Genomic DNA, 24,803 nt, shown 5'->3' on the forward strand with positions numbered 1-24,803 from the left:
TCACCCATCTTAAGTGGATGTGCGAAGAAGCTGCTGTGTGCCAGTGCTCCCTCTAAGCCAGGGGTGGGGAACCTTTTTTCTGCCAAGGGCCATATGGATATTTATAACATCATTCGCAAGCCATAAAAAATTATCAACATAAAAAACAGTGCTCTGCCAAGGGCTAATGATTCAGGCCAGCAAAATTAATGCAAATAATTGTTTTTCTATTTGATGTCATGTGAGGAGAGCCTAATCTGGCGCGTGCGTGCGTGCACACACACACACACACAGCCCGCCGCCCTAGGCAAATGCATAGGTCCAGGGCTTTTTTGTAAAAAAAGCCCAGCAGGAACTCAGTAGCATATTAGTCCACACCCCATAATATTAGCATATTAGGTCACACCCTCTGGGATAATCAAGTGCAAACTGAACTGTGGCTGTAACTTTTCCAGGCCCTGCAGCAATTCTGGCCGAACAGCCAGGCCCCAGGGAGGCTGCCGCACAGTACATCTGGGCCCTGTGATCCCTGCCTGGCCCTGGGGAGGCTGCTGCACAGCACGGCTGGGCCCCATGATTCTCGCTGGCCAGCCAGGCCCCAGGGAGGCTGCCACATGGCTTGGTTCGGCCCAGCAGTCCCTGAGGGCCACACCAATACGGCCCTCAGGACAGAGGTTCCCCACCCCTGCTCTCAGCTGTGGAGTCTTGTGAGCTGCTGGCATTAAAGTTGTGAGCAAGCAATTTGCTGCATAAATTAGTTTGCTCTGGGGCCCTTTTTCCTTAACTAAGACAAAAATGTGTGAGCCAGAGGCTGAAAAACTGTGAGCTAGCTCATCCTAGAGGGAACAAAGCTGTAGACCAAGCCTGCCGGGCAGTCCTTCAAGACGGACAGCTTCTCCAGCTCCCTGGGCTCTTGGGCAGAGAGGGACCTTTCCCTTGGCCTGATGGGCGGACCAAAGCAATTCCTCTGCCCTTCTCCGGCACACCAGACGTCTTTGCCAGCCATGCTGGCGTGGATTTATTTTCAGGAAAGCTTCTACATGCCTATTGTGGAGGGACTTGAACTTGATCCAGCTCATTGAGACGGCACAGCCGATTAATTTTTATGTTTCTTCTGGCCTGTTTCTCTCTGCTTCGACTTCGACAGAAATTGGTTTATTGGCAGCTGGGTGCTGATGTTTGTGGGGGGAAGAGGTGATCTTTTCAAGAGAGGAACGCTGCTGCCTGAAGCTGCTTTCTTTTGAGGCAAGGCTAGTTCTGCTTAGTCTGACTTGGTTTCAACACAGAGACGGGCTCGTGCAGCTACTCAGTTGGTGTGGAGGTTGCTGATACAGTCCGGGGGCTACAGGGTTCCCCCCGTATGGCAAGCTTCATTTTTCAAAAAGCAAGCCCTCTAGCCCCTTTTCCCTTTTATCTCCCCAATGAAATGCACTGTCTGCTTACTTAAAATAAGGAAAGCCAGAAATTCAAATTAGGTAACCTAATTTGGATATTCAGGGGTAGCCCCGAGGGGAGCACATGGCAGTAGTCTAATCTAGAGGTAACTAGGAGGCATGAGCCACTGTGGCAAGATCTGACTGATCCAGGGGTGGGCGCAGTTGGCACACACCAGCTGAAGCTGGGCGAAAGCACTCTGGACCATTGCAGCAGCCATCTGGTTTTCTAAGGTGACAGCTGTGTCGAGTTCAAGAGGAGTCTAACCCCATCCAAGACAGGGGAGATCAGAAGTCCCTGCTCTGCCTTTCTGCTGACTCAGAGAATCTCTGTTGCGTCAGGTTTTCGTTTCAGCTTGTTCACCTTCATCCAGCCCGTTTCTGACTTCAGGCCCCAGTTCTGAACATTAACAGCCTCCTTGGAATTAGATGCGAAAGAAAGGTAGAGCTTTCTGCCTTGGCCAAGGTTCACAGGCCACAGAAAGGCCCAGATAGTTCAGCTGGGTCTGCCTGGAACGGATCCTGCTTTTGGTTTTATAAGCCTCAGAGCAGGTTGTAAAAGGAGGTTTTGAGGAAGCAACGTCTAGTTCAATTATCACAGGCCAGTGAGTGTCCTGCTAGCAGCGGGTGCTGATGGCTCAGCTGTGGGTTAGTGCATGCAGCAAGGTGCTGAGAGAATGCGATGGGGGAGGTTCCGAGTTGTGGGCCCCCACTGTGGAACCTGGAGAAAGCCACAGAGGGTGTTGGTAGCCACGGGAATGGAGCTGCGTGGCCTGTGGAGGATCTGGGCTCTGTGCATCATCTGCAATCTTGAGGGTGTCTTTACTGCAGAGTTCAGCTGGATCCTCTGGCTTCCTAGCACACTGTGCAGCCTGGAAACCCCACGTCTTGGGAAGTACTTGGGAACCCCTGCCCACCCCCACCCCCGCCCAAGTTCCTTTGGGGTGAGTGGCAGTCGAGAGGGTTAAAGTTGAGAGGGTGCTGCAGACATTCACTAAGCCATGGCCCTTCAGAATGGGGAGGCAGAGGAGAGACTTGGAGGGGGGGACCTCAGGGGAACATAACACTAGAGTCCACCGTTTTCTCCAGCGGGACTGATCTCTGTTGTCTGGAGACCAGGCAGGAAGAGGAGCTCAAGAGGATGAGTGTGTGTTTGTGTGTGTGTTTGTAGCTCCTGTCCTAGACCTGTTGCATTACGCTGATTCTTCCAGCCCTCTCCTCTTGTTCAGTTGGCACAGAAGCCGGCTTTGAGGGTTTCATGGAGGCTTCTTTCTACGTGAGCATACATAGGTTTGGGGCCTTCACATCTAGAGAGGGTTTGTGATCCGTGTGCCGAGGGTTTCACACGCCATAGCCTTCTGGTTCCTGTGAGGTTGGCCTGATGTTTGTAGGCAAGACCAGGTCTGCAGGTTGTTTGTAGACAGCGTGAGAGAGCAGGTCTCTGACTGTAAAGATGTGGCTGCTGCTTTGGGCTCAGCTTTCCGTGGATACGATGGGTGACCTTCCCAGAGCTGGCTGGCCGCCACCTGAAGACCAAGGAAAAGGGTGTTCCCATGGGCGGGGGGCATCTGCATCACCAAGGTCTTGTCGTTGAATTTGCAGAACTGGGAGATGGCTTCTCAACATACCATCTGAAACAAGCTGTCCAGCATCCACGGACTTGAAGCCTCTGCATGACGTAGGCCCAGATGCAGACTGAGTTCCGGTGTTGGAGACAGCCGGCGGTGTCTGCACCCCGGGGGAGGGACTCCTCCATCGCATCCTCAGTCCCTGGGAGTTGGACTTCACTGTGGAGCGCTGCTTTTGGGGCAGTGTCCTCCCTCTGAGGCCATTGTGTCCTCATTTTTACTTCAGACATTGCCGTTCTCTGTGCAGATGGTTTCAGGTGGATCGCTGGGTTGGGCTGCAATAGAAGAGACCAAGAGCGCCTGAGAGATCAGGGTCTTCTAAAGCACCACTGGATGCAGATCTCGTTTTTCGCCAGTTGCTCCTTGCTGGATCTCTGCTGTCCTACGTTTCCTTTAAATTAATTTCTGACTCTAGTCATGTCCCAGCGCCTGAGGGATAAGTCCTTGTCCACTGTGTTCTGGCCAGTGGCCCAGGACTGGTCTTAGTCATGCTGCCCCCTGGATTTTTTTTTGGGGGGGTGGTGGTTTGAACTTGTCACATTGCCTTGGGCTGAGTCCAGCCCCCTGGTCCATCTCTCTTGGCATGGTCTCCTCTGACAAGTTGCAGTCCTCAGATGAGGAGAGGTCTTTCCCCACACTCTTTCCACCTGAGATCCTTTAACGGGGCTTGAACTCTGGGTGTACAAAGCAGGCGTTCTGTCTCCGAGCAGCCGCGGGCAGCCCCACCGTGTGTTCAGGGCTGGGAGACTTGGCCACCGTCTCCTTTTCCGCCCAGTGCTCGGTGAGGTCAGAGTTCGCAGGGGCAGCTCAGCTTCTCTTGGGTAAGCGGCCCTCCTCTGATTCCCAAGGGGATTAGCAGGAGTCACTCTCATTCTTGGAGCTGTTAACAAGCTCTGCGATTGAATATGTTTGCTTTAGGTTCACATTCCTCTCTGCTGGGCCTGAAGCTGCCCTCGCTGGGAGTTGCCTTCTGCAGAAACAAATTTACCGCATTGCTGCCTTCATAATGGTACATCCAGGCACGATTGCCTCTCTGGCTGGGAAAGAGGAGAGTTTGTGCACCCCTCCGGCACACCGAGAACCCTGGGAAATGGGGCCAGGAAAAGAGATGCCATCTTGGGTGAGCCTCACCACAGTCCTCCCTGATTTCCTGCTGCCGGGAAATGGGGTCAGGCTCACCTTGTGGATTAGATATAATGAGGATTTTACACTTCTAGTCCCACAACTAGAAGTGTAAAATCTCTGGAACTTTTGAAGCCCGGCGGTGGGGGGTGGGGGAAAGCATGAGTCCCCTCCCCCACCGGAAAAAATGAAAATGTTGGGGAAAATTTGAAATACATTCAATACTTTACTTTCAAAGCTAAACTTCTATTTACTGATTTAAAATGCATTATTTATAACTTAGCTGGCATATAATATTGTATCATTTGGCATAATTATGAAATTTAAAAAGCGTCAATATCTTTGTTTTCTATCAAGCAAAAAAATGGCGGTGTAGCCGAGAAGGCCTCCCTGAGCCCTTCTGTGCGGGGGGGGGGGGCTTTGCAGTGGGGCCATCCCTGCTCTTAGGCAAGCGAGGCAGTTGCCTAGGGCGCCAGCCTCCTGGGGGCACTTAATTGGGTGTCCCCCCATGTGACTCGGTGGGGGGGGGGCACCAGAAGTTAGCCTCGCCAAGGGTTTGCAGGAGGACAGAGGTGGGGGAGCACAGCAGGAGGGAGCCGCTACTGAGAATTCTCCCACAAAGGGAGTTCTCCATCTTGCCCATTTGCATGATGGCAGGTTTTGGAAGACTTTGCTTGGATGAGCGCAGATGTCGCTGCAGAACACGGTGAGAGAGGAGGTCCTGCGGACAGGCTGGTCTGAGGCCACGCTGGGCTTTGAATTGAACCCAGTGACTGGCAGGGAACTGTTGGAGTGACTGCAGAATGGGTCTAATGAGGCTTGCTCTGCCTCGGTTCAAGCAAGTTGCAGTGTTCTGTGCCTCTTGGAGTTTCCACGTTGACCAGGCAGAGTAGAGTGCATCACAAGAGTCTAGCCTAGAGATGACAGTGACATGGATCCGTGTGGCCGGATTGGCCCAGTCAAGGTCTTCTGGGCGAAATGACAGTGGAAGGGAGGGGCTTTTGCAGCTGCACTTACTTGTTTCTCCAGCAACTCTCTTGTTCCAGCGAGAACTCAGAGGCCTTGGCCGAGTTAGTGAGTGTCAGTTGGGCCCCATCAAAAGTGGGAGCGAGAAGATCCTTCTAGACTTCCCAGCCAGCGTGACCTCCATCTTGGGGGTTGGTTTCAGTTTGTTTAACCCCAGCAGTCAGGCAGTGGCTTAAGGCTTTTAACGCATCATCTGGCAATTTGGAGAGCGAAACAAAGAGCTGGGTGTCATCAGCGGGCTAATGACATCCCCCTCGGAAACCACACGTGATTTCTCCTCCTAGCTTTGCATAGAAGTTGAATAGAGTGAATAATGACTAGTCCATTCTCTGTTTGGCTGGTTTTATGGGCTGGTGAGGATTGGGCCGTGTCTGTTGTTGTCCAGCAGGGAATATCTTTTCAGTTATTTCATGTATGCCCCACTGTTCTCCCCCATGTTCTCCCCCATGGGGAGGGGTGGACACAAAGTAGCTGTCAAGATGTCGGGGGCTGTAATGCCCTCCAGCATTCCCTTCTACGTGTCCTGCCCCAGGAAGAGCCTCAGAAGAGGGTGAGAAGTTTCCCCTTTCACCCTGATTTCCACAAACACCCCCCAACACACACCATAAAGGCATAAGAGAAGCCATGTTGGATCAGGCCAGTGGCCCATCCAGTCCAACACTCTGTGTCACATAAGAACATAAGAGAAGCCATGTTGGATCAGGCTAGTGGCCCATCCAGTCCAACACTCTGCATCACATAAGAACATAAGAGAAGCCATGTTGGATCAGGCCAGTGGCCCATCCAGTCCAACACTCTGTGTCACATAAGAACATAAGAGAAGCCCTGTTGGATCAGGCCAATGGCCCATCCAGTCCTACACTCTGTGTCACATAAGAGAAGCCATGTTGGATCAGGCCAGTGGCCCATCCAGTCCAACACTCTTTGTCACACAGTGGCCAAAAAAACCCAGGTGCCATCAAGAGGTCCACCTATGGAGCCAGGACACTAGAAGCCCTCACACTGTTGCCCCTCCCAAGTACCAAGAATACAGAGCATCACTGCCCCAGACGTAAGAACATAAGAGAAGCCATGTTGAATCAGGCCAATGGCCCATCGAGTCCAACACTCTGTGTCACATAAGAACAGAAGAGAAGCCCTGTTGGATCAGGCCAAAGGCCCATCCAGTCCAACACTCTGTGTCACACAGTGGCCAAAAATTCCAGGTGCCATCAGGAGGTCCATCAGTGTGACCCGGACACTATAAGGCCTCCCACTGTGCCCCCCCCCCCCAAGCTCCAAGAAGACAGAGCATCACTGCTCCAGACAGAAAGTTCCAACAATAAGCTGTGGCTAAGAGCCACTGATGAACCTCTGCTCTGTATGTTATTCAATCCCCATGGAATTCTGGGACAAGTCTGGCCCTTCCTCTTTGGCCTTCCCTGGGCTGACTTAACAAAGAATTTCCTGGGGGTGGGCTGATCCTGGAGTCTTCCAATGGCTGACCTTGGACTGTCCCAATGTCCTCTCTTCAGGGGTGGGCCCATACTGAGTGAAGGGAAAGTGGGCCAGTGAGCTCTCCAGCTGGGTGTGCCCTCCCCTCGCCCTCCCCTCCTCTGAGGGTGGTGGTGGTATGTTTCTTGGCTTGCTCTCGGTCTTCACAGCCTCTGGTCAGGCTGCCTGGGCAAGGCCATCCCCGTCTGGTGTCTCCTGCGGAGCAGCTGATTGCAGGGGCAGGCCTTCCACCCACGGACCAGGGCTTACAATATTCTCCCCTTCCACAACGTCCCTCCGAGGGAGGTGAGGCTGTGTGTCCACCCAGCCAGCTTCCATGGCAGAGCGGGAATTCGAACCTGGGTTTCCCAGATCCTAGTCTAGCATTCTAGCAATGACACTGTGCTGGCTCCCAGAAATGGGATAATGAAGCTAAATGATGGACCTGGAAAGGCGAGGGGGGTGGCAAAGGAGTAGGAAACTCCAGGGCTTTTCTGCCCTCACTGTATGGCTCGCTGGGCCTGTAGTTTTGAGATGAGGCAGGACTCAGGAACTCCTTTGCATATTAGGCCACACACACCCTGATGTAGCCAATCCTCCTAGAGCTGACAGGAGGCCCTGTACTAAGAGCCCTGTAAGCTCCAGGAGGATTGGCTACATAAGAGGGGTGTGGCCTGATATGCAAAGGAGTTCCTGCTACAAAGGAGAGCCCCGAGGCAGGTCCATTTTGCCACATCAGTCTTTTGTGCTGAATGTGGTTTTGAATGAATCCTTGAGGTGCAACGAACTTGAAGTGAGGAATAGGGCTTGTTTGGCCAACACCTTCACCGTGCAATTAAAAAAAAATCATGATAATATATACAAACACGCACACATAATGGATATGGATGTATGTATATTGTGTAGTTTTATTTTCTTATCAGTACAGTTCTCTAAAGCTGCACTCTTTAAAAGCCTATTGGCTTCATGAACTTAGATGGGTGTAACTCTGTTTTACAAACGTGCTGTGTGTTAATCAACTATATTGCTTGTGTTGCGTATCTTCAGAACCTTCTGTTTGCATTGCATTGAAATGGACAAGTCCTCTTTAACAGGGGGGGCGGGAGAAGATTGTATTTCCTGAAGCTATTTAGATCTTGATAACTATCTTCCCCACCCCCACCCCTCAAAGCATCTCGTGGCTTTATGCATCCTTGACCTAATTATGATGGGCTCTTCACTCATTAGCATCTCATTCCACGCCTGTTTAAAGTTGCCCGTTAATGATGGCTTCTTGTCACTGTTCTAAGACAAACCCCCCTCCCCCATTTTAGCAGCTACTCAAGAAATCTGCTTTGCATTTTATTTACGCAGCATCTTAGACATTATCCGCAGAACAAGAAAATCACATGGATGAATCTTAAGACTTCCTGCCAAGAACTTTGCAGATTGCTGTCACACATACACAGCTTTTGTCCATTGACAGAGCAAGACCTGTCAGGAACAGTATTAAAGAGGAATATATTTAAGCCTCCTACGCGCAGAGGTTTTAAAGTATGGATCTGAACCCAGGACAGCACAAAATCTCTTAAGATTTCCAGGAAGGTAGCTGCGTTATTATATTACACTGGAAAACAAAACAAAAACATTAGAGACTGACAGATCCATGACCACTTATGAACATATGAGCATATGAAGCTGCCTTATACTAAATCAGACCCCCCTGGGTCCATCAAAGTCAGTATTGTCTTCTCAGATTGGCAGCGGCTCTCCAGGGTCTCAAGCTGAGGTTTTTCACACCTATTTGCCTGGACCCTTTTTTGGAGATGCCGGGGATTGAACCTGGGACCTTCTGCTTCCCAAGCAGATGCTCTACCACTGAGCCACCGTCCCCCCCACTTCCCCCCCCACTTCATCAGATGCCTATCAAAGTTTTTGCCGCAATAAATCTTTAATGAGCTATAAAAAGCTGAGCAGAACTAGCCATCCTCAGTGGTCAAACATTCTAAAAAATTGAGGCATTGTGGGAATTGAAATGAAGCAGGCGCTGGTCCTCTGCTTAATTCACATCTCCAACTTTATGTCTAAATAGAACAAAGTCAGAGTCCAGTCAGGCACCTTTAAGACCACCAAAGTTTTATTCTAGGTTTGCGCTTTCGTGTGCTTGCGCACTGAAGAAATGCGCTTGCACTCAGAAGTTCAAATCTTGAATAAAACTTTGGCGGTCTTAAAGGTGCCTGACTGGACTCTAACTTCAGGACCAGCTTCAGGATTCTGTTGCTCTAGGACCAACACAGCTACCCACCCGGATCTATCTTCGAGTCTAAATAAAGGCCAGTCTAATAAATTCCTGATTTGTCCTGCTGATAGCTTCATTTCTCAGAAGGTGGAGGAGGAAACAAGGATGTCTTGGGCTTGATTCTCTCCCACAGAGAAGAACTGGTGGATGGGGTATGAGCAGCAGGTAGCAGTGACCACACAATTTTGGAATTTAAGATCTTGGGGAAAGGAAAAGCTGTATAGAAAAACTAATTTTAATAAAGTTATGGTAAGCAGAATCCCATGGTTGGGAATACTTAAGGAGAAGGGAGTTTTAAGAGTTTTTTTAAAAGTGAGGTATTGAAAGCACAATCACAAACAATTCCAATTAAGCAGGAAAAGCTGGAGGAGCCTAAAGAAGCCAAGATGGCTCCACACACAGCTTTCCAAAGATCTGAACATTTAAAAGAGGCTTATTTATGAAATGGAAGGATAGCCCTATAACCAAGGATGGATACAACCAAATCACCAGTGCTTGTAGGGAGAGCAGCAGGCAAGCTAAAGCTCCAGATGAGGCCAGGCTAGCGAAAGATGCTAAAAACAACAAGAAATGGTTCTTTCGTGATGTTTGGAGACAGAATCAGGACAAATAAGTGGCAGGCTTGTTGCAGGGAGAGCACAGTGCAATTTTTTTAAAAAAGCAATAAGCATTTATTGAAAGATATGTTGTAATATTACAAAGCATGCGTTACATTTTACACAAGTGTTGAAATATACATGCATAATGAGTTTATATATCTGAACAGCCTGGGGTGTCAGACTCATTTCTTATGAGGGCCGGATCTGACATAAATGAGACCTTGTCGGGCTGGGCCGTGCGTGTCGTAAAATGTAATGCCAGGTAGCAGAGATGTAAACTTTATAAAGCACACAGACAAACACAATTGAAGGTTTTTTTAAAAAAACTTAAAACATTACACTTGTTTGTCTTAATGCTGCTTTCTTCATCTCTCCCATGGGATCCAGGGAATTGGGCAAAGGAATCTCTGGCTCTTTCCTTCTTTCCCCACGGGACCAGGAGGGGGAAGAGCCTCAGCCAAAGGAAGAGAGGCTTGGTTCAGTAGCTCTGCTGTGCGATTGAGAGTTGCAACGCCTTGAGCTGTATTGCATCTGGTCCCAGAATGTAAAACTGATAAGGCATTATGTCTGTTTTGAAGATTAAATACAAAGAATGTTAAATGTTGAAGGAGGAAGAGTGTGAGGTTACCTTCCAATGGAATGTTGTAAATCTTATGGGAGTTGTATAACCCCATTGTGGAATTGATGTAGAGTGCACCTTTGCTGGAAGAATACTTCGAAGCAGGATAATTAGTCGGCCTCCTATACATTGGAACACTACTGATTATGTATTATGAATGATGTATTTTTGTAAAATGATGTTATTTCATTATAAATAGTTCATTGTTATGCGTAAAGTTTAGTGATTTTGTCACTATAACTGTTAGGGTGTTTTTACAGATTGTCCTAGTGACTTCCCTCTTTGTATCTGTGCGATTAAGAGAGCCTGGCAAAGTAAGCTATCCCTCCCCCTTCCTCCCCAAGGGAGGAGCCTCAGCCAATGGAGAAAATAGAGACTTTGCTCTGTAACTCCTGTGCGATTGAGCAAGCCTGGCAAAGCAAACCGTAATGCGAAGGAAGTGAGAGAGAGGAGGAAGCAGGTAACAGCCAGTTGCTTGGATGGCTGATAGGAGCCCTCCGGGGGCCTGATTTGGCCCCCAGGCCGCATGTTTGACACCCCTGGGTAGATGGCTTTAAAAAGGAATTAAATAGATTAATGGAGGATAGGTCTCTCAGTGGCTACCAACCATTGTGACAAAAGGGAGCCTTCATATCCAGAGGAAGTCAACCTCTGAATGTTGGTGCTGGATGCAATGTTAAGGAAAGCCTCGGCGTCTACTATGTTGGACCTCCAGAGGGACTGGCTGCCCAAGGTTGAGATAGGATGTTGGACTAGAGGGGCCGCTGGTCTGATCCAGCAGAGTCTTCTTCTGTTCTCATTGTGCTCAGTGGGACATACCAAGAAAATGCATAGTTCTGGTTCTGACAAGGCCGGGAAGGGTGGGTGGGGGGAATTATTTACTTTGACAAAATGAGCCTATATTCAGGTGCTGATTGGATGAACTTTTCTTTGTGATATTGTAAAGTTGAAAAAACCACTTTGGTGTAGTGGTTTAGTGTGCGGACTGTTACCGAGGAGAACTGAGTTTGATTCCCCACTCCTCCACTTGCACCTGCTGGGATGGCCTTGGGTCAGCCATAGCTCTGGCAGAGGTTGTCCTTGAAAGGGCAGCTGCTGTGAAAGCTCTCTCAGCCCCACCCACCTCACAGGGTGTCTGTTGTGGGGGGAGAAGATAAAGGAGATCGTAAGCCACTTTGAGTCTTTGATTCAGAGAGAAGGGCGGCGTATAAGTCTGCAGTTCTTCTTCTTCTTTATAATGTGTCGAAAGATTTGTAAGATTCTTGATAAAATGTGTTAGCCAGCATATCACAGTGTTTGTTTGTTTATAGGACCTTGGAAAGGCCAGTAGCCATTGCTAGCCACAAGGGTCTCAGGGAAACGTTTTCGTCCTCTTGGAGGAAAGAAAACAAGGTGAATGCGGGTCATCTGTCGATGGTTGCAAGCTGCTGTCTTGGCTTCCTTTTGTCTGGCGTATTTGATGTTTATAGAACTAGATATGAATTTGCACATGGGACTCCTTTGTCGTTCTTTTTAGGGACAAACAAATAGATTCCATTTCACTTCTGTCCATTTTGGCCTGAAATCAATCAATTTGGAAACAATAATTTAATGGTTTGTTTTATGCATCTTTTGTGTTGTAAATACCAGTAATCATTTGTAAATATGATATGCTAATTGGTTCATAGACAATGCGGTGGGTGTTATGGATCTATTCTGCTTCTGGTGTCTGTTTCCCCTTGTTGCAAGAGTTGGGGGAAGGCACACGCCTTGGCTGCTGGAAGTGCTGCTATTCAAAGAACGGATCCTTGGAATGCAACCTGTTGTTGGAGAATGTGCAAGGGCTGTGTGTGTGTGTGTGTAATCAACATGAGGAGCACCAGATGGCTCAATGATATAAAGACTTGGGGTTCAGTTTTCAACAGGAAGAAAGAAAAATTGAAATGAGGATTTTGACTCATGCCAGCAAGATTCCATTGCATCCTTTTTAAAGGGGTGGATAATTTTATTACTATATTATCCATTTGCTGGGGGTAGATCCAGTTTGGTGTAGTGGTTATGTCTGCGGACTGTGATCTGGGAGAACCGGGCTTGATTCCCCACTCCTCCACTTGCAGCTGCTGGAATGGCCTTGGTTCAGCCATAGCTCTGGCAGAGGTTGTCCTTGAAAGGGCAGCTGTTGTGAGAGCCCTCTCAGCCCCACCCACCTCACAGGGTGTCTATTGGGGGGAGAGGAAGATAAAGGAGATTGTGAGCCACTCTGAGATTCGGAGTGGAAGGCGGGATATAAATCCAATATCATCATCATCTTCTCCTTCTGTTTCAGTTAACTGTATGCTTCCGATTTCCTTGCCAGGTTTTCTGCTGTTCAAGGACTTTTGCCTGAGCGACATTGAAGAAGGAGTCCCGCAGCTGAAGTTTTACGAGGAGGTAAGAGGCGTCCCTCAGTATGTCAGTGGTGGCCAGGCCTTCTGCAGTGTATTAATGGGAGCCCAGTGGCCCGTGGGGTGTTTGCTCCTCCCTCTGCCTTTGCAGGCCATCCTCTGGATTGCTGGGGAATGAGTATCCTTAGTTCTTACTGCTGTGGAAGTGGCGGTAAGTCCAAGGAGGGGGGAAGTTTATTGAAGGATCCGGATGACCAAAAAGAGCAGCCACGCTGGGCCCGCCCCTTTCTGATTCATCACAATTCTGGATAACTCTGAGCAGGTTCCTTCTGCCTGCTTGAAACAGAAAAGGAATTCAGTGTGCAGTGATTCCTGACTTCTCTGCTTCCTCTTTTCTTCTCCTCATCTTCTAAAAATTATTCCATGTGTCTCCCTCGGGTCGGGTCTGGGGGTGACCGGACAGGTGGGAGTGGGGGAGAGTCTTGATTTGCACTGAGAAATGCAGGCATCCTGCTAAAAACATCCCCGTGTGTTTCCCTGCTCGAAATAAGCAAAGCATCGGAAGAGGGGAGAAATGGGATGGGATTAGCAGCTTGTCAGATGTGGCAGGCTCCACGCTCGAGGAATCTCATTCGTTTCTTTGTGAGTCACGATCAAACACTTACTGGGAGTGATTCAGCTGCAGCTGTCAAGTGTGTGCTTTTTAGCTCTTAGGTAACTTGCACTTTCTAATTTGGGCGTTTAAGAAGATTCTTTGCCAGGCAGCCTTGTGTGGGAAGGAGCGCAAAGAGTTTGTCTTGAATGTGGTGCTCACAAGGTTGGCATGGCCACCGTCCCTGCAGCAGACGCCTGGAAGTGACAAAAGCCCTTTGGGGGGGGGCTGGTGTTGACGCCTCCCCCTCCCACCCCCTCTCTCGTCCTCCCAGCTGCCTCTCTGTGTCTTGCTGGCCAGAGAGAGAGAGAGATGGGGTGAGGCACTGTATGATGCATGAGAAGGAGCTGCGGGCCCATGTGTGGTGGTAGCAGGGCGGGAATAGGCCTGCCCTGGAGGCAGTTCGTAGCGGCCCAGAGTCCCTGGAGGAAGCAGCAGTTTGTGTGCGGGGAACATGGTGGTGGTGGCAGTGCTGGGGCGTGAAGGGGCAAACGGGAACTCTTCACTGATCTGTCCTGAAAGAGAGGGTTCCTTACAGGTCTTTGTCTCTTTGTTGGCCTCACAAAGTGGGAGCGGCTGAGCCTGGGGAACCAGCTGCGACTTGAGAGAGCGGGAGTGAAAAGGCCTGACCTGGGTGACCCAGGAGAGCCCATCCGGCCAGATCTCAGATGCTTGGCAGGGCTGTCCGTGCTTAGTCCTGGGGTGAGAGGCCCTCCAGGAAGCCCACGGCTGCTACGCAGAGACAGGCAAGGCAAACCACCTCTGAACATCTCCTGCCTTGGAATGGCTCCAGGGTCGCCTTAAGCCAACTGTGACTTGATGGCACTTCACACACACAGAGAAGAAGACTGCAGATTTATACCCTGCCCTTCTCTCTGAATCAGAGTCTCAGAGCAGCTCACAATCTCCTTTGCCTTCCTCCCCCTCAACAGACACCCTGTTAGGTAGGTGGGACTGAGAGGGCTTTTTACAGCAGCCGCCCTTTCAAGGACAACCTCTGCCAGAGCTATGGCTGACCCAAGGCCATGCCAGCAGGTGCAAGTGGAGGAGGGGGGAATCAAACCCGGTTCTCCCAGATAAGAGTCCTTTTACCTTCCTCCCCCACAACAGACACCCTGTGAGGTGGGTGAGGCTGAGAGGACTCTCACTGCAGCTGCTCTTTCGAGGACAACCTCTGCCAGAGCTCTGGCTGACCCAAGGCCATTCCAGCAGCTGCGAGTAGAGGAGTGGGGAATCAAACCCGGCTCTCCCAAATAAGAGGACCATGGCTGACCCAAGGCCATTCCAGCAGCTGCGAGGAGAGGAGTGGGGAATCAAACCCGGCTCTCCCAAATAAGAGATCCATGGCTGACCCAAGGCCATTCCAGCAGCTGCGAGGAGAGGAGTCGGGAATCAAACCCGGCTCTCCCAAATAAGAGATCCATGGCTGACCCAAGGCCGTTCCAGCAGCTGCGAGTAGAGGAGTGGGGAATCAAACCTGGTTCTCCCAAATAAGAGGCCGCGCACTTCACCACTACACCTAACTCTCTCGCTCTCTCTCTGTCACTTACTCACACACACACACAGAGGCTTTGGAAGCATACAAGAACTTTTTACCAGGCTGCTTTCTTGAGAAAAGCAAAAGGGTGTGTGTGTGTGTTTGCACACTATGGCGTATTGTTTCACCAGCCGCCTTGTGTCTGCAGACGTTTCATAGCTGCAGGGACCAGCCTCCAAATCCAGCTCCTGTGCTGGGGCAAGGAACCAGCCGGGGTGACTTCTGTGCATTTGTGTCAGGACTGGGGGGGTTGTGACCCAGAGGGTGGGGCTTCCCCCCTCTAAGAGGCTCGCTAGGGAAGTCTGACAGTGGGACAACGGAGTAGAAACCAGCCTTGCACCTGTAGCTGGCCAAGCCCCCCCCCCAGGCACGTTTCACCATCTTGGGCGGGGGTGGGGTGGGGGAGGGCAGATTTGCAGGGCAGCCGGGAACATCTCTTGGCTGGTGGGACTCAAACCCTGCCGTACTCCTTCAGCGTCTCCTGCCTCCTCACCTTCACCCTGTTCCAGCTGCAGGAGCCCCAGAAGGGCTTTTTCTTGAGCACTGGGAGCCGCTCACCATAACTCGTCCCAAGGGTTGTAGATTGTAGTTATTTGGGTTGTTTGGGGGGCACAAATCAGGCTCCAGTGCCACGCTGTGCCCCCAGGGGCTGGCAGGCCGGTGCTCCTGCTGCTCAGTCAGATGTCTGTAAAGCAGCCGCTGCAGGGAGGATTTTGTGCGTCTTGCAGATCAAAGAGTACGAAAAGCTGGACTCCGAGGAGGATCGCCTCAGCAGGAGTCGGCAGATCTACGACACGTATGTCATGAAGGAGCTGCTCTCTTGCTCGCATGTAGGTATCTGCCGGGGGGGGGCCAGACCCCCTCTCCCCGCCCCGCTGAGTTGTGCTCGAAAGCTAAGGGTGGTGGTGAGGGGGGCCAGTCCCACAATCCTCCTTGTTCTGCTTCACTCCTGGCTCTGGAACGAGAGGACCCCAGTTAAAAGGCCGCTTGGCTGGAATTAATCTTCAGCCCCCAGGAGAAGAGGCTCGTGCTCCAGCCCCGATGATGCCCCTGTGGAGCCCCGGCAGCAAATATTCACTTTCGGTCCATCAGTGTCTGCCTTGTCTCCCTAGCCTGGCAATGGCTCTCCAGGGCCTCAGGCAGACGGAGGTGGTGCTTTCAGCTGGAGATGCTGCTGCTGCCGGGGACTGAACTCGGGGCCTTCGGAGGCTCTGCCACTGAGCCAACAGGGACACCCTTTGGGAGGGTCTCTTGGCCACTGTTGAAAAATGCCATTTTCCCCGCAGCCTTTCTCAAAGCAAACCGTCGATCACGTGCAGTCCCACCTCGCCAAGAAGCAAGTCCCAGCAAACCTTTTTCAGGTGAGGGTCGGGGTGCGGAGACCGAAGCCCTTGAGTGGCAACCCTGCAGTGTGCTGGAAGCCTCGCTCGCTCTCCAAGGCATGCAGGCAGCCGTCTCAGGGGTTCAGGAAAGGCGGGCTGTTTTCAGGAGGTGGTGGCTCTGGAGAGTGACACACAGGCCAGCCGGTCATTGATCCTGAAGCCAGTTGGCACCTCCCCACCTGCCCGTGCAGGCTGCTGATTGGCTGGAAGCCACTGCCTCCCCACCTGGTGCACAGAATTTTTAAAAGGGCCTTAAAAATAAACCGGATTGGCTAAAAAAAACAAAAAACAAAACCCAGATCCCAAATAAGCTTGTAAAAAACAAATGTCCAAAACAAATATTTTTTAAAAGATTTTTTTTTTTTTTAGCGGGAAGGGAGAAGGAGCAGAATTTGCACTGCAGTTGAACTGGCCTTAGAGGAGATGCGAGTTTTGCCTGCAGCAAGGAAACCAGGAGCCTCCTAGTGGGAACATTGTCTGTCTGCGGCTCAAAGCGGCTCCCCCCACGGAAGGGCTGGGAGTGGTCTGTCCTTGTTACAGACCAGCACGGTCTCAGGGCTGGGTTAAATCTAACAAGTCAAAGAGAGAGGCAGCTGCAGCAGCAGCACACTTGGCACATTGAGAGGGGAGAAAAGGGGTCGCCAGAGGAGCTGTAGTGGGAAGGGGGGCGCCCCTCTAAATGCCCAGATAGTCTCAATTCTGCATGAGAGATGTGTTAATTTGGTACTGACTCGACATGGGTGGGGTGTTCTGGGGGAGGGGACCCACCACCTTTGAGCAGCGGGCACTGCCGCATTTGGGAGCTGATCATGGGCTGGGCTGGGCCTTTCACGCCACCGGTGTTCACTTCAGTGTACTTCCACATCTTTCCAGCAGCTTGAAACCCAAACCGCTGCTGGTTGTCCTAAAGCCAGGATTTGAAAGCATTCCTACTTGAATGTGATTCAGATTTTCTGAACTTGTGCAGCCAGAGGGAATGTCAGTGTGCCTTTGTAGGCAAAAGGCACTTTGCAGAACTTTGCTGAAGTTCAGCTCCCGCATTTGCCCTGGATCTCGTGGGATGTACCTCTGAGGAGCTGGGGAGAGGGGCATTGTAGGGGTCTTGTGCTAAGTCTGAGTCAGACTGGATTCAGTAGTTTCTGTGCTGATCTGTTTGCTTTCTTGTCCCTCCCCCCAGCCCTACATAGAAGAAATCTGTGAGAGTCTTCGAGGAAAAACTTTCCAGGCGTTTCTGGAGAGGTATGAGGGTGGGGTGGTTTGTAGGGTCAGGTCATGTATCATATCTGGCAGCCTTGTGGGGGCAGAGTGTGTGTGACTTTCCAGGTTCGCCAATTCTGCCTTGGAATGTGTGGTAGAAACATAAGCGAAGCCATGTTGGATCAGACCAGGGGCCCATCTAGTCCAACACTCTGTGTCACACAGTGGCTAAAACCCAGGTGCCCTCAGGAGGTCCACCAGCAGGGCCAGAACTTCAGAAGCGCTCCCACTCCCCCCCACCCCAAGCACCAAGAAGTCAGAGCATCACTGCCCCAGAGAGAGTGTTCCATCTATACCTTATGGCCAGTGGTGGGGTTCTGCTCTGTGGTAGGAAGGAGCAGAAACAGCCAGACCAGACCAGAGTTTTGTTTATTTGCAGCATTCATTAGTCTCCTTTCGTCCTTGTGGGGTTCAGGATTAAAAACATGAAACAAAATACATTTTAAAACCAGGATTTAAAATCACAATTTAACCAGATACGGTCCTAAAGAACCCCCCCCCCCCCATCTTCAGCTGCCCCCTGAAGATCGACAGTGAGGGGGCCAGGCACGCTTTGGGTTTGGCCCCAGCAGCATCTTGGGGGCTGGCAAAGCCCTTTCTCTGTGGCCGGAAACCCTGGAGAGCAGCCGGCAGCCAGAAGCAGCAGCCCCAGCCTGGTTTGGCAGCAGAGCTCCTGGAAATGGCTCTGTTTTTGGAGAAGAGACATGCAGAGCAGGGATAAGGGAGCCTGCAGCTTAGTTTCCCCAGCGAAGAGGGATCTCCAAGTGCTTCTGCTGGAGAGGCCCGAAATCAGCGGCAGAGGAGGCTTGCCAGCTCTCCCTCCAGAGAGAAGTCCAGAAAGCTGCAACTGAGCTAGGCCAGCTGAGGGCCAAACGAGACGCGGTTGTTTTCAAAGCGGGCGCAGCAGGAGCGTGTGTGCAGCAGGAGCAGAAAGGGAGAATTCACTCCTCTCCTGGGGCTGTTTTGGCATAGGAGAACTTGGGGGGGGGGGGACAGGCAGGCAGCAGCCCTTCCTGTCTCTGTAGAAGCATTCTGAGCCCTAAGGGGCTCTCCTTTAGTTTTCAAAAGCCGTTCCCCACCTCTGCTGTGTAGCTGCTGGGAACCTGAGCTGGGCCAAGGGAAGAAAAGCAGGTCTCGCCTGGCCCTCCAGATCCCAGAGCAGGTCTGTGGCTTCCCAATGGAGGTTGAGGAGCCTTGGCTGAACCTGGGCTGCTGAGAGCTTCTGAGGGCAGCTGTGCTGGGCTGCACGCTCGAGTCCACGAGGTACCTTAGAAGAAAAAGAAGATGTTGGATTTATATCCCGCTCTGTACTCTGAATCTCAGTCTCAGAGCGGTCACAATCTCCTTTACCTCCCCCCCCACAACAGACACCCTGTGAGGTGGGTGGGGCTGAGAGGGCTCTCTCAGAAGCTGCCCTTTCAAGGACAACTCCTACAAGAGCTATGGCTGACCCAAGGCCATTCCAGCAGCTGCAAGTGGAGGAGTGGGGAATCCAACTCAGTTCTTCCAGACAAGAGAACTATGGCTGACCCAAGGCCATGCAAACAGGTGAAAGTGGAGGAGTGGGGAATCAAACCCGGTTCTGCCAGATAAGAGTCTGCACACTTAACCACTACACCAAACTGGCTCTCACCCCCTTGTTAGAGATCAACAAGAGTTCGGGGTGGGGGAGCTTCTGAGAGCCAAAGAAGGCTCCTGCCCCCCAAATCTTGTGGTCTTGAAGATGCTGAGCTGCTGAGAGCTCTCCAGTCTGAGGCCAGAGGCCCCTGCTTGCTGGCGTGAGAGAGGCTGTCCCCTGACGGGAGCCTTTGAGTCCTTCCAGATGAGAGCAGAGATCGGAACACAAAGAGCTCCTCTCCAGCCTTGTTCCCCTCCCTTGGGGATCAGCAATTAATCATAGCTGTCGTGCTAAAAGCCCGTTCCCCTGTTACATACATTAGCTCTCAAGTGGCTCCTTAATTATTTCGCAGGGCTCTGCGAAATGTAGAGCTTAATTATTTTTCTTCAGATGTACTTGGGAATTTAAAAAAAAAAATGCTACAAATGAGAGTCTTACAGAAATAAGAAATATTAAGTCCTGTTTACTGGAATGTTTCCTGTGCCTTTTCTAATCGCTGCCATCCAAAGAGCACGATGAAGAACGGCCTTTAATTAGCACCTGCTTGCTGAAGACTTGCTGATCGACAGAGCTTTATGCATTAAAAATGGAGCTCTAACGTCTCATAAATCACGCAGCGCAGAGTTTTTATCCTCATTAGCATGACGCAGCAGCATACAATCTGTGCTCTCTTTCTCCCTCCCCTCCCCTCTCCTTTTACTCTTGTTTTGCAGTGATAAGTTCACTCGGTTTTGTCAGTGGAAGAACGTAGAACTGAATATTCATGTGAGTAATAGCAGGGGGTGGTGCGTGTTTCTGGAAGCAGGAGGGTGGGCAGAGAAGCCATTAGCAGGCTGGTCTCTCAGGGCCCCATTGGGCCTGCTGGGGCTGGGAGGGATCCGTGCACCTTGGCCTGATTGAGCAAGAATCAGATTCAGCCTTCCTCAGCAAGAGTGCAGGCTCAGGGTTGCTTGACTCAGATCAGTGACGCCATAACTGTTAAGAGACCCGGAGTCTGTGCTCTTGCTTTGTAAATCTCAACCAGTCACTGAAGAAGAACTTACTGGCAGTGTTCCCTCTAAGCTGAGTTTGTGTGAGCTAGCTCAGTTTTTTAGCTTCTGGCTCACATATTTTTGTCTTAGCTCACAAAAAAATGGCCCCGGAGCAAACAAATTTATGCAGCAGCTCACAATTTATTGCTAGTAGTTTACAATATAAATGCTAGTAGCTCACAAAGTAGAATTTCGGATCACAAAATTCCAAAGCTTAGCGGGAACATTGGTTATTGGATGTATATCCCGCCCTATTCTCTGAATCTCATAGTTTCAGAGCGGATCACAATCTCCTTTATCTTCCTGCCCCACAACAGACACCCTGTGAGGTGGGTGGGGCTGAGAGAGCTCTCACAGAAGCTGCCCTTTCAAGGACAGAGTCTCAGAGTGGCTCACAATCTCCTTTACCTTCCCCCCCCCCCCACAACAGACACCGTGTGAGGTGGGTGGGGCTGAGAGAGCTCTCACAGAAGCTGCCCTTTCAAGGACAGTCTCAGAGCAGCTCACAATCTCCTTTACCTTTCCCCCCCACAGCAGACACCCTGTGAGGTGGGTGGTGCTGAGAGAGCTCTCACAGAAGCTGCCCTTTCAAGGACAGAGTCTCAGAGTGGCTCACAATCTCCTTTACCTTCCCCCCCACAACAGACACCCTGTGAGGTGGGTGGGGCTGAGAGAGCTCTCACAGAAGCTGCCTTTTCAAGGACAGAGTCTCAGAGTGGCTCACAATCTCCTTTACCTTCCCCCCCACAACAGACACCCTATGAGGTGGGTTTGGCTGAGAGAGCTCTCCTAGAAGCTGCCCTTTGAAAAACAGCTCTTCGTGAGCTCTGGCTGACCCAAGGCCATTCCAGCAGGTCAAATGGAGGAGTGGGGAATCAAACCCGGTTCTCCCAGATAAGAATCTGTGCACTTAACCAGTATGCCAAACTGGCTGCGCCAAACTGAAGCACAGTGTTGGAGGGGGGCGGTGGGGAGGAGCCATGCAAGGCCTTAGTCAGCCTAGCCCTATTTAAAAGGCCATGTTTCCCACCCCCCCACCCCATGATCTCTTCCCATGTCAAGAAAGCTCTTGGCAAGTGGGAGCCCTTTCTGAGCACCAACGATGCTGGGCGCGGAAGCTTCTTTTCTGCCACCCCCTGGTTCTGAATGTTGTGATTCCTCCTCTGCACGTGACCAGAGGCGCTGCGTTGCCTCCCATCTTCCGGATGAGATCCTTGGCTGTCGGGGTGGGGGTGGGGGGCTCTGGAGCGAAGCCCAGTCCGAATAGAGCCCTTTTCTGTGCCTGGGATGTGCTGCAGGAGTTCTGCCTTGGAGCTACTTCTCCTGTTTCCAGTGGCTTCTGCTGGTTTCCTTGAATCAGCACCAAGTGTTACTTCCAGTGCCTTCCTCTGGCTTTGGCACGGCCTCCAGTCCTGAACTCAGCTCAGTAACTGGGGAAAGCTCCTCCTGCCCCAACCCTGCACGCTGCACAGCCCCCTTGCCCTTTGACAGCAGCTCTGAACAGGAAGGCAGATTTTTGGTGGGGGGGAGGGGCTGTGGGTCGTCAGCTGAGGCCTCCGTTGTTTCCCCTTCGCAGTTGACCATGAATGACTTCAGCGTGCATCGGATCATCGGCCGCGGAGGCTTTGGGGAAGTTTACGGCTGCCGGAAAGCAGACACGGGGAAAATGCAAGTACTTCTTTGCATTTTAATGAGAGGGGCTTTAATGCGTCTCAGCAGCCAAATCCCCGAGAAGCAGCAGAGCAGCCAGCCACAGGAGGAGGAGGAAGATTGTGTTGTGGTCTGTTTAGCAGACCCAGTTCCCAGGGTCTGGAAGTGCCCCTCAAGTGGGAGAGAGAGGGGGGGGAGCCCTCTCCGTGTGGCCTGTGGAGAGGAGCCCGCAGCAGGAGTGCCCTTCCGTGCCCTTCCGCCAAGGTGCCCCGCCTCCCCAGGAGCCCGCTTGCCTTTGAAAGAGCCCCAAAGGAAAAGCCGGTTGTGTCCAGAAGGCAGGCACCTTCCCTGCTGAGTGGTCTTCCCTGCCAGAACGTGGGCTCTTGCGCCCTTGGGGCCAGGTGGCCCGGACAGGTCTTGCCTGGAAGTTGTGGGGTTGGGACGATGGCTCAGTGGTAGAGCCTCTGCTTGGTAAGCAGAAGGTCCCAGGTTCAATCCCTGGCATCTCCAACTAAAAAGGGTCCAGGCAAATAGGTGTGAAAAACCTCAGCTTGAGACCCTGGAGAGCTGCTGCCAGTTTGAGTAGACAAGACTGACTGTGATGGACCCAGGGGGGTCTGATTCAGTAGAAGGCAGCTTCATATTTTCATATGTAAGCAGAAGGTCCCGGGTTCAATCCCTGGCATCTCCAACTAAAAAGGCTCCAGGCAAGTAGGTGTGGAAAACCTCAGCTGAGATCCTGGAGAGCCCCTGCCAGTCTGAGTAGACAATACTGACTATGATGGACCGAGGGGGGTCTGATTCAGTAGAAGGCTGCTTCATGCGTTCACAACATCAGCCTCTCCCCCCCGCCAGACCCTGACCATCTCTGCTCTACAGCCTTGGGAGGTGCCCGTGTTTCTTCTCCTCACCAAGAGGGATGTGCTGCAGTGGCAGATGCAGCCCTGTGCCAATAAGAAACCTGCCCTGAGGCCAGCAGCCCTCAGGGGCCCCCTCTCTGTGCTCCTTGTGGCCCTTCCTTGCTTTGTATCTACTGATCTCGCTTCCAGTGGGTCACAGTGCTGATGCGGCACGTTTCGTGGTCCTTCCACGAAGCGGAGCTTTGTCTGAGGAGCCCTGCAGGGGGAGTGGAGGCAGCCCCCCTCCCAAGCGACAGCTGGACCTGCGCCACTCCTTGGCTCATGGCTGCCTGGCTCCACTCTGAGGCTGTGTGCAGACTGTGGGAGCTCTGGAGGTCTGACCTCTGCTGCTCCGGAGGGCTCTCACGGGCGATAGCCGGGGGGTGTCGTGCAGCTTTCAGCCCTGTGGAAGTCAGGTGACCCAAGGAGCCAACTGAGTTCCGTCTGCCCCCGCACGTCAGTCTGAGCCATTTGCTGCCCATTGCAGGCGGAACCGCTGCTGATTGTGGCTTCCAATAAGAAGCCTGCCCTGCGGCAAGCAGCCCTCAGGCTCCCCTTTCTGTGCTGCTCGTGGGCCTGCTCCCAAGCCGGGGGCAACAGTGCCAATTTTGGGTGGGGGTGCTGGGTGGGACCCTCTGGAGCCCCCTTCCTCAGTCAACTCCCTTTTCCAGGTATGCGATGAAGTGCTTAGATAAGAAGCGGATAAAGATGAAGCAAGGGGAAACCTTGGCCTTGAATGAAAGGATCATGCTGTCCCTCGTCAGCACCGGCGTGAGTATTCCGTGGCCTCAGCCACACCTTTGTGAGAGCGTGGCTCTGGTGAGCGGATAAAACTTGAGAGGAGCAGGGACCTCCTGCCTCAAGGTGAGGGATGCTTTGCAGCCTTGGATGAAAGCTCTCCTGTGTGGTAGAGGGGGGCCGTTAAAAGAGCCAGAAATGCTTGCAGAGCACGGCTGACTTTGGATTTCTGTAGAAAGCCCATGTTGCGCGCATCCCTTATCAGGTGCTCTCTGAAAAGCTCCTCCCAAGGTGTTCATCCCAGTCTAACCTGCCTTGGAGTGTTGCTGGGAGGACAGGATGAAGGCAGCAGCAGCCCCTTTCTGTGTTGCCACCGGAGTCTCTGCAGGAAGGACGGCTGGGAGCAGCACGACTCTGCGGGGTTGCTGGGGGCTGGCTTGTCTAATTACATTGATGGGCTTCCCCCCCCTGAAAGCTGCTTTGGGCCTCCAGTGGGGGGCGAGGGGGGAAGAAAAGCAGAAGACAGATGTTTAAAGAAATAAATGAAACCTGGAGTGATGTGTGGATAAATTTGTATGCCTGAATGATGTTCTATTACAGGGGTGGCCAAACTGTGGCTCAGGAGCCACACGTGGCTCTTTCACACGTATTGTGTGGCTCTCAAAGCCCCCACCATGCTGTCGGTTGGCTTGGAGAAGGCCTTTGTTTCTTTAAATCACTTCTCCAAGCCAAAGCAGCCAATGGCTTGGAGATTGCAGTTAAAGTGGCTCTCTTTCCACTTCTCCTTTCCTCCCATCTATTTTCCTTCTTCCCTCCTTCCCTCCCACCAACATCTGATGTTTTTTCTCTGTGGCTCTTACGTTAAGCATGTTTGGCTGCCCCCGTTCTGTTACATTCATTATTTTGTTATCACACTGGAGCCAGCCGTGCTTTGCGAGCATTTTAGCTGTGGAGTCCAGCTCCTCTCCTCCGTTCTGTGTGTGTCTGTTGTTGTTAACATTTGTGATAAAGTGTTTCCAACCCACCGCAGACATTCTCCTGTCATCTCTGGGGTCCCCCTGGGAGGCTCTGTTGCTCACAAACAAGGTGTGATCTCTAAGCATAAGAGCTGCCTGGCTGGGTGAGGTCTCAGCAGCAGCTGTTGCTAAAAGCCCAGGTGAGAAAGGAGGGGGTCAGAGGGCCAGAGCTGTTCTGGTTGCTGCTGGAAGCCTTCCTGCCTGTGCTGCTGCTGGATCCACACACACGCTGAGGAGAGGCGTGCCAGTCTCTCACTGAGGGGCTGCCACGGGAAAAATTGCAAGAGTATGCTTAGTCCCCCCCTCCCCCGGCCACCCCTTGGCGCAGCGCGTCCACCTGGGCAGGTGAGGGAAGAGACGTGGCCTAGAGACGTGGCAGAATCACCAGAGCAGCCTTGTGACGTGAAGCCAAAAGCTGCTCTTATTGCCATGGCGACGTGGGATGCTGGCGTGAAGGTGCCTTTGTGTTCCTGAAGGAGACGGTTCACAGCTCCTGTTCAGCA

General features: G+C 51.8%; 1 protein-coding gene across 1 annotated transcript in view; it reads left to right on the forward strand.

The window, feature by feature from the left end:
• GRK3 (G protein-coupled receptor kinase 3) overlaps positions 1–24,803 on the forward strand; it is a 69,975-nt gene that overhangs the window by 22,161 nt on the left and 23,011 nt on the right. The window contains exons 3-9 of the mRNA XM_060249869.1: positions 12,493–12,566; positions 15,438–15,539; positions 15,996–16,070; positions 17,269–17,330; positions 19,680–19,731; positions 21,574–21,665; positions 23,218–23,317. Coding sequence (XP_060105852.1) covers positions 12,493–12,566; positions 15,438–15,539; positions 15,996–16,070; positions 17,269–17,330; positions 19,680–19,731; positions 21,574–21,665; positions 23,218–23,317 — 557 coding nt within the window. The remainder of the gene's footprint in view (positions 1–12,492; positions 12,567–15,437; positions 15,540–15,995; positions 16,071–17,268; positions 17,331–19,679; positions 19,732–21,573; positions 21,666–23,217; positions 23,318–24,803) is intronic.

Source organism: Heteronotia binoei, chromosome 11 (assembly GCF_032191835.1).
Source record: "Heteronotia binoei isolate CCM8104 ecotype False Entrance Well chromosome 11, APGP_CSIRO_Hbin_v1, whole genome shotgun sequence".
NCBI classification, from domain to species: Eukaryota; Metazoa; Chordata; class Lepidosauria; order Squamata; family Gekkonidae; genus Heteronotia; species Heteronotia binoei.